The sequence below is a fragment of the Dictyostelium discoideum genome, assembly GCF_000004695.1.
Source record: "Dictyostelium discoideum AX4 chromosome 6 chromosome, whole genome shotgun sequence".
Taxonomy (NCBI): domain Eukaryota; phylum Evosea; class Eumycetozoa; order Dictyosteliales; family Dictyosteliaceae; genus Dictyostelium; species Dictyostelium discoideum.
The window spans coordinates 1,853,261-1,862,390 of NC_007092.3; the positions used below are offsets into that span (position 1 = coordinate 1,853,261).

At 26.9% G+C, this 9,130-nt stretch overlaps 2 protein-coding genes across 2 annotated transcripts in view; both read right to left on the reverse strand.

The window, feature by feature from the left end:
* Nucleotides 1–88: 88 nt before the first annotated feature.
* On the reverse strand, nucleotides 89–6,310 carry taf2 (transcription initiation factor TFIID subunit; the record flags this gene model as incomplete). The annotated part of the gene is made up of 2 exons (XM_002649044.1): nucleotides 89–5,731; nucleotides 5,819–6,310. The coding sequence occupies 2 exons, from the start codon at nucleotides 6,308–6,310 to the stop codon at nucleotides 89–91; spliced, it is 6,135 nt and encodes a 2,044-aa protein (XP_002649090.1).
* Nucleotides 6,311–6,755: 445 nt separating this feature from the next.
* Nucleotides 6,756–9,130, reverse strand: part of DDB_G0304683 (hypothetical protein) — a gene marked incomplete at both ends in the record, with an annotated part of 2,869 nt that continues 494 nt past the window's right edge. The window contains 2 exons of the mRNA XM_002649045.1: nucleotides 6,756–8,744; nucleotides 9,031–9,130. The exon at nucleotides 9,031–9,130 is cut by the window's right edge and continues 494 nt beyond it. Of these exons, the coding sequence (XP_002649091.1) occupies nucleotides 6,756–8,744; nucleotides 9,031–9,130 (2,089 nt within the window). The remainder of the gene's footprint in view (nucleotides 8,745–9,030) is intronic.

Below are 9,130 nucleotides of genomic sequence, written 5' to 3' on the forward strand. Positions count from 1 at the left end.
ATAAATATTTCTTTTTTACATTTTATTTTTTATACAATTAATAAAAAAAAAAAATAAAAAAAAATAAAAACAAACAATAAAATTTTATTTATTTCTTTAGTGGTATCTTTAAAACTAATTTCTTTGGTTCGGCTGGAGTTGGTTTATTTTCTGATATCTCTAGAGTTGGTGGTTTAGTTGAAGGTTGAGTTGTTTGTGTTGTACTTGTTGTAGTTGAACTTAGTTTTGATGGTTGATCATTATTTGTTGTTGCTGTTGTTGTTGTTGTTGTTGCTGAAGTTGGTTGAGTTTGAGGTTTGAGTGCAAATGGAGATTTAATTTTAATTACTAATTTTGGTGCAGCACTACCAGTACCGGTTGTGGATTGAGTATCTTGTTTTTTTTGTTCTGGTTTTTGTTCTGATTTTTGTTCAGGTTTTTGCTCTGGTTTTTGTTCTTTTGGAGGTGTATGTTTTGGAGTTGGTGTAACATTATGTTCTTCAGTGGAATGTTCATGAGATTTTGAATCTCTTTTTTTACCAGATTTACTACTCTTCTTTTCTTTTGAAGATGGGTTTGGTAATGATGAAGAAGATGTTGAAGAAGATGTTGAAGAAGATGTTGAAGAAGATGTTGATGAAGATGTTGATGAAGATGTTGATGATGATGACGATGACGATGAAGATGTTGATGATGACGATGATGATGATGAATCATTTGGTTGAACTGGAAGTTTAATTTTAATTGGTAAACGTTTTTCAGATTTAGTTGAAGAGTTATTAGTTGGGGCTGCTGGATGATCATCATCCAAAATATCAACCTCCATACTTTCACCAACTGTATCACCTGCATTAATGGTTGAAGATGAACTGACTGGACGATGAGAATCTCCACCCAAGTTTTTATCAGATCTATCAGAGGACTTGTGATCCCTCTTACTTTCTTTATGGTGACTTCCATCACTATTACTATCTCTAGTACTATGACGGTCACTTGTTGATTTACTACTATGGTGGCTATCATGATCACCTCTTTTACTTGACTTACTTTCTTTTTCTGGTCTATCACTTGATTTCTCTTTATCTACAATTGGTTTGATAGTACTATCTTTTTCAACCATTTTAATATCTTTCTCAGACATATTATTTTTGGAAGAAGTAGAAGAGTTTTCTTTAACATTTGGAACCATAGAGTTGTTATTAATAATAACTCCACCACCACTACTACTACGATCATTCTTTTCTCTGTGATCTCTTTCACCACTGTTACTACTATTTCTATTACTACGATGTTCTTTATCTCTTTCTCTGTCTCTATCGCGATGTTCTCTATCTCTATCACGATGTTCCTTACTACTACCTATACTAGCTCTATGATCTCTTTCACTACTAACTCTGTGATCTCTATGCTCTTTTTCAGAACTGCTTTTATGTTCACGATGTTCTCCGTTATTATTATTATTATTTTCGATTTTATTACTGGCATTATTATTGGTATTACTATTATTATTATTATTATTATTATTATTATTATTATTATTATTATTATTATTATTATTATTATTATTATTATTATTATTATTATTATTATTATTATTATTATTATTATTATTATTATTATTATTATTAGTATTAGTATTAGTATTATTATTATTATTATTATTAATATTGGTATTGGTATTATTAGCACCACTACTACTACTACTACTTCTATTATCTTTATCAGTACTACTACGATGTTCTCTATCTCTTTCATGTCTATGTTCTTTACAAGCACTTCTGTGACTATCTTTTTCAGCACTACTACTACTTCTATGACTATCTTTATCAGTACTACTACGATGTTCTCTATCTCTTTCATGTCTATACTCTTTATCACTACTTCTGTGACTGCTATCTCTATGTTCCCTATCTTTTCTATGTTCGCTACTTCTGTGATGATCAGAATCTCTATGATCTCTACTTCTATGATGATCTCTAGAAGATGACTTTGAAGCAGTTATTTTTTCAATACCTTCTAATAAACTAAGATCTTTTTTGAATTCTATATCATTCTCTAAATCTAAATCGATTTCTTCTAGTATCTTATCACGTGTAGATTTATTAACAATATTGTTATTAACAATTGGAATATTTTGAATTGGTTCTGAATCAGATGATATTATTTGTTTATCTTTTAGTGGAGAAGATTCATTTGGTATTTGAATATTATTGTTGTTGTTATCTTTTTGATTGCTAATATTATTATCTTTAATTCTATCTTTATCTTTAAATGGTGAACTATCTTTTTCATTATTATTAATAATATTATTATTATTATTGTTATTATTAACATCAACAAAGTTGTTGGTAGTATTGTCAGAATTTGTATTTCCACTACTAATATTACCACTACTACTGCTACTACCACTATGACGATGATCTCTACTCTTAGTTCTCTCTCTATGTTTCTTTTCTTTATCTTGAATCTCTAAGAACTCTTTAAGATCTGGATCATTATCTTTTTCTAAAAGTTTTTTAACCATATCTTGTTTTGATTCTGAAATTTCTGATGAGGATGAATGATGGTGATGATTATTATTATTATTGGCATTACTATTAACATTAATACTACCACCACTACTACTACTACTACTACTAATAACACTATTATTACTATTATTATAATCTCTTATAGTATTTGAAGGTAAAGAAATACCATTCGTATTATTTGAAGGTAATGAAATTCCATTATAAAGATTTGATGAAGAAGAGTTTGTTGGTAAACTTGGTTGAGAATTGATATCTTGAGAACTACCGCCACCACCACCACCACCAAGTTTGATATGAATTTTTAAAGGTTGTTCAGGAGTTTGTTGTAAACCTGTATTTAAATCATCTGGACCTTTTCTCTTTTTATTTGTACTTGAAACACCAGCAGAACCACCACTACTACCACTACTACTAACTCTATGTCTACTACTATTAGCATGACCATCTCTTTTACTACTTGAACTACCAGATGGTTTTTTATTTGTTTGTTTAATTGATTTTAATTTCTTTTGGAAAGCAGGAGGAATAGTTTTACCCCAAAATAATCTATAGAGTTTTTGAATTTTAACTTTTAATGGTATATCGAAAGAGGTAACCTTTGAATTTAAATAACTCCATAAACGATCTATTAATCTAAGATCATCTTTATACATGGAGATATAATATTTCTCTTCAATATTTGTAGGTGGTAAAGTGATCATTTGAATGATGAAATGTTTAATCATTAGAGTTTGTTCATTATCGAATAAATCCAAAAAGTAATCATTGATTGAACCAGTACCAGGTGAACATTGAAATTGATAAGCCAATTTATAAATGGATTGTAATGCCACTTTTCTTACCTCTTCAAAATGACTATAGGTTGAATACTCTTTAAACAGTGTGAAATCCAAATCGTCTTTTGAGTTTTTAATTGAATAGAGTTGACAATAAGCTTTCAAACAACCAATGGTAACACAATTTCTATAGGATGGATAGAGTTGATCGTACTTTAAATATCTTGCAACTTGTTTCTTTATTTTCTTTAATAACAATTCATTGGTGGTATGAATATTTGAAAAAGCCGATAACAAAGCCTCCAAATAATAACAATCAGAGTAGGTATTCAAAGAGTTGTCATTATCTTTTAAAAGTTCAATTAAGAATTCTATACATTCGATTGGAGTTCTACCTTCCTTATCTTTGATTAATGAAATTGATAGCGGTATTGATTTTTGCATGAAATAAGAATTGAAATCTTTGAATGAATTTGGCTTCAATTGATTACTATCACGATCAAAGAATAAACCTTTGAAATAGGATACCAATACATTTAAACCTTCGAAATTGGTTTCCTTTGTCGATAGTTTCGAGAGTAACATTGCAGCATCACAACGTACTCTATAGAAATAACGAGAATTTTGAATGAATTTAAAAACCGCACGAACTGAATTAAAACTAATATAATCTTTTAAACCTTTAATAGCCTCCATTTGAGCGATTACATCTCTATCCAATTCCAACTGATGTATCCACATATATTCTGGTTGACGAAATGTAATTCTATGAATCCACTCCAACTCTGGATCGATCCTAAACCAAAGCAATGGTGTCTCTCTCTTTTGTGATAAATCAATCTCCATCTCTTCACCATCTTCAGAGAGTAACTTTTTTTTCTTTGTTTTTCTACATCTTGAATGACAAGGAAAATCATATTCAAACATATCATCTTCGAAATTGATAACCTGTTCAAATGATCCATCCAATTCGACTATTCTAATCATAAGTGTACCAGAAATTTTATCCTCTGGTCTATTCAATACTTGTTTCAATGCAAACTCTGTCATAAATTTCTTTCTATTAAAATTGAATCCACAAATTAAATTTGGTGAACCTCTACCATAAATCCATTTCTCTGAAAAATGTTTTAAATCATGACCTGTCATTGATTTAATTAATTTTAAAAATTTCTTTGTTTGAATCATTGTTTCAATATTTTGATTTGATGAATTTTGTCCAACTAAACCATTATTATTATTATTATCGCCTGTTGTTGTTGTTGTTATTGTTGTTGTTATTGTTGTTGTTGTTGATGATGTTGATGTTGATGTTGATGTTGTTAATTGATCATTTTGATTTAAATTACCACCATTTAATGAAAGATTTTGATTTTGATTTTGATTATTTACATTTGGATTAATACCATTATTATTATTTGATGATGATGATGATGATGATGATAATAAAGAAGAAATTGAAATATTTAAAAGACTATTTATAACTTTACGTAAACCTTCTTCAGATATTCTTTTTTCAATCATATAAATTACTAAAGGTGATTTACGTTGTGCTAATTCTGAATACATATCAATTGGTTGACAATAACTTTCATGATAAAGTGGTGGATAAGTACCATTATCAGCATTACAAACAAATTCTTCCTCTTTAACTAGATTATATCTATATTCATTTAAACCAAAATGTTTCTTTGTAAATTGTGAAGCTAAATAACCTGATAAACCTAGGAATAACCAAGCATCGGACCAAGTCTTTGGTGAAAGGTATAAACCAAACCATTGAAGAGTTAACGCTTTGGCAATGAGTTTTCTAGTTTCAAAAGTTTGGTCGATAATAGTGGGACCATGTAATAAATGACTATTTAGAATTGACAATGTTGCATAACTACTTGCAGGTTGTAAAGTATCCTCAACAAACACTTGTTTATAAGAACTATATGGAAATGATGCACCTAAATACTCTTCATAGAATTGATAAATTTGATGAAAGAAATGAACGGAATGTTTCAACTCTGTCAATTTATGTGGTAAACAAAAATGAGTTACATTTGGTAAATAAGGGTCTGGATAGATTTCAAATGGACCAACACAAAATCCAATTGCATTTGCAGAGGTAGGTATATCTTGTCGATAGATAAATGTATTCTTTGTCTCATCTTCATTACAAACTTTCTCCAATAATTGACCAGTTGCAACCACTACCAAATTGGAATTTGCCGTTAAATCCAATTCCCAAGTACACTTTTCATTGATTTGATCAACACTTGGAAACCACATTCTAGCACCATCTGGTTGACTATATGTAAACATATGTGGTTTTCTTAATGGATACTCTTCTGAATCTGGTAATATAAATTGTAATGATGATATTGGATTTACTAATCTAAAATAAATTTTTATAACTAATGGTGAAAATTGTATAATATTTCTTTGTTGTTGTTGTTCCTATAATATATATATACATAATTATTAATATTATATAAGTATAAATATACATTTGTTATGAGTGAAAAAAAAGTAAATTTTACTTACTGTTATTGAAATACCTTCAAAAAATTGAACAGAAGGTGGTACATCAATAAAAAGCTCACCTTCATCAGAAGAATGTAATGCTGCTTTTGTATAGGCTTGATAGTTATTCATATCTCTAATCTCTGGGTTTGCAACGATAGTTTCTAAATAGTTTTTCATTGAAAATGGTGTTTCAACTTGATTAACTTCACATTTTGTTACAAAACATTGTCTACAATTCAATCTAATCTTATCAACTCTTAATCTTCTAGTTTGTGGTTGTATAATTATTTCTGTATAACCTTCAATTGATTTTCTATCTAAATCAATATCTAAAACTAACTTTTGATGAGTTAATTTAAACCCTCTTTTAATTTTTAATAAATCATTTTGTTGTTGTTGTGAATTTGACTGTATATTTGTTGTTTGTTGTGATGATGATGATGATGATGATGAATTTGTTGTTGATAGTTGATTATTATTGTTACTATTATTATAGCTATTATGTTGCATTGTATCTTTTTTTTTTTCGATTTTTTTTTTTTTTTTTTTTTGTTATTTTAATCTATAATTATAGTTTTATTTACTATCTATATAGATAGGTTTTTTTTTTCGTTTTATTTTATTTATTACACCACTCGCTTGTTCTTTTTTTTTTTTTTTTTTGATTTGTTCTTTTTCAAATATAAAAGAATTCCACAAATTAAAAAAAAAAAAAAAAAAAAAATTAAAAAATGAAAAAATAAAAAAAAAAATAAAAATAAAATAAAAATAAAAAAAAAAAAAAATAAAAAAAATAAAATAAATAAAAAAAAAAAAATAAAAAAAAAAAAAATAAAAAAAATAAAAATCAACTAAAAACCAAAAACCAAAAATAAATAAATAAATTAAAAATGAAAAACAGAAGAAAATTTTATTTAGAATATTTACAAAATTATTGGTTTTAAAAACAAACTCTTTATATGTTTAAAATATACTTTAATTGATGATTTGTTTCATTACAATTTATATTATTATTATTATTATTATTATTATTATTATTATTATTATTATTATTATTATTATTATTATTATTATTATTATTATTATTATTATTATTTTTATCATTAAAATGGTTTCCTTTGAAATTATTTGTCATATTCCTTGCGCTATTTGGATTATCAAAATTGATATTTTTACCATTTGTTCTTTCATCAATATCTTGAATCTTTTTTGATATTTCTTGTAAAGTTTTCACAGGTTTAGAATGACCATTTAAATTTGCCAAAGTCGAGGCAGAAGGGTAATGATTTGAACCAAACTTGTTTACCATATTTTTCAAGTTGTTATTATTATTATTGTTGTTGTTGTTATCGTTGTTATTGTTGATGTTATTGTTATTGTTATTGTTATTGTTTATATTGTTGTTGTTGTTGTTGCTAATGTTGTTGTTGTTGTTGGTGGAATGATTGAAGTTGTTGATGTTATTGTTGTTGTTGTTGTTGTTGTTGTTGTTGTTGTTGTTGTTGTTGTTGTTGTTGTTGTTGTTGTTGTTGTTGTTGTTGTTGTTGTTGTTGTTGTTGTTGTTGTTGTTGTTGTTGTTGTTGTTGTTGTTGTTGTTGATGTTATTGTTATTGTTATTGTTATTGTTGCTATTATTATTGGCGTGGTGGTAGTGGTGGTTAAAGTGGCTATTAGAGAAACTAGTGTTATTATTGATATTGTTATTTTTATTGCTAATATTGTTATTGCTAATGTTATTGTTATTATTATTATTATTAATATTAATATTGTCATTATAATTTCTGGAAAGAGGATGTGAAGGATTATTAGATGTAGGAGGTGGACTACCTCCAAACTGTATTTCATTTGAAGTTCTGAAATTGGATCTTGGATTATTATGTGTTGGTTTATCTGGTGAAACAAGAGATTGAATTGGATCTCTCCAATCTCCAAAACATAAGGCTGACATCCTATTTGATGATTGCTTTTCACATCTTTCCATTATATTATCAATCTCAGTGGAGATATTATTATTATTATTATTATTATTATTATTATTATTATTATTATTATTATTATTATGATCATCTTGATTATTTTGATTATTTTGATGTAAACTCTTTTTAATATTTTCAATAATTCTCATATTATTGTTGATTGGTTCAAATTGCATAATTTCATCTCTTTCTTTTTCTTCTTCAAATGTGGTAGCATCAGTGGTTGTAGTAGTAGTGGTGGTAACCATATCAGTTATAGGTGATGCAGATTGACTTTGTGTTGTTGGAGAAGTTTGGTTTGAGGATGATTGTTGTTGTAGTTGTGGTGGTGATTTTATAAATTTAGAAATTTCAAGCAATTCACTTGAAAGTGAATTCATTGTTGATTTATAATCTTCCAAAGCATCTAAAACAACTTTTTCTTTTTCTTTAATCTTAATATGAATACCACTAATAGCTTGAAGTACATAGTTTTGTAAATCTTCATATCTATTATCACCTGTAAATAACTGTTGTTTTGATATTATATAACTATTAATATTATTATTATTATTATTATTACTATTATTATTATTGTTGTTGTTGTTATTACTATTATTATTATTATTAATATTTCCATTATTATTATTATTATTATTACTATTACAATTATTTGGTGATGTTATTGGAGCTATTGAATTACTTGGTGAAGATGGTGAATTTATAGAATTTGATGATTGATCCAAACGTTGTTTCTTTGAAACAATTAAGGAATTTTCATTAATTTCATGATCATCGCTATCATCCAAAGATCTTTTTGGTGAATCTTCATTATCTTCTTTATCGCTTGTCGCCATAATATCTTCTTCTAATTCTGCTGGTTTTGTACAAGACCAAGGATTATTTTGCATACATTTTAATTTCCAAAATCCATTACATCCCAATTTTTGAATACCAGATTTGAATACTTTTGAATGAGATAATGCATCCTAATTAATTAGGAGGAATAATTAAGTATGTTTAAAAAAATTAGGTAGGAGGTTAAAATTTAGTATTTTGGGAATGTGGAGAAAAAAAAAAAAAAAAAAAAAAAAATTAAAAAGGAAAAAAGAAAAAATTATAATACGGTACTTGTATTTGTTTTTTCCATTTAAATGATCTATTTTTTCTATGGCATAATAAATCCCAATGCTCTGAAACAAAATTATAAACATCCTTTTTTAAAGAAAAAAACTCTTTTTCTTTGTTAATCATTTTCAATGTATAAAATACAACCCATAAAATTGTAGACCAAGAAGATCTTGGCGAAAGACAAGTTGGTGATGATAAGGAACATAATAAACATGATTCCTTTCTACATCCTGATCCAACTCCT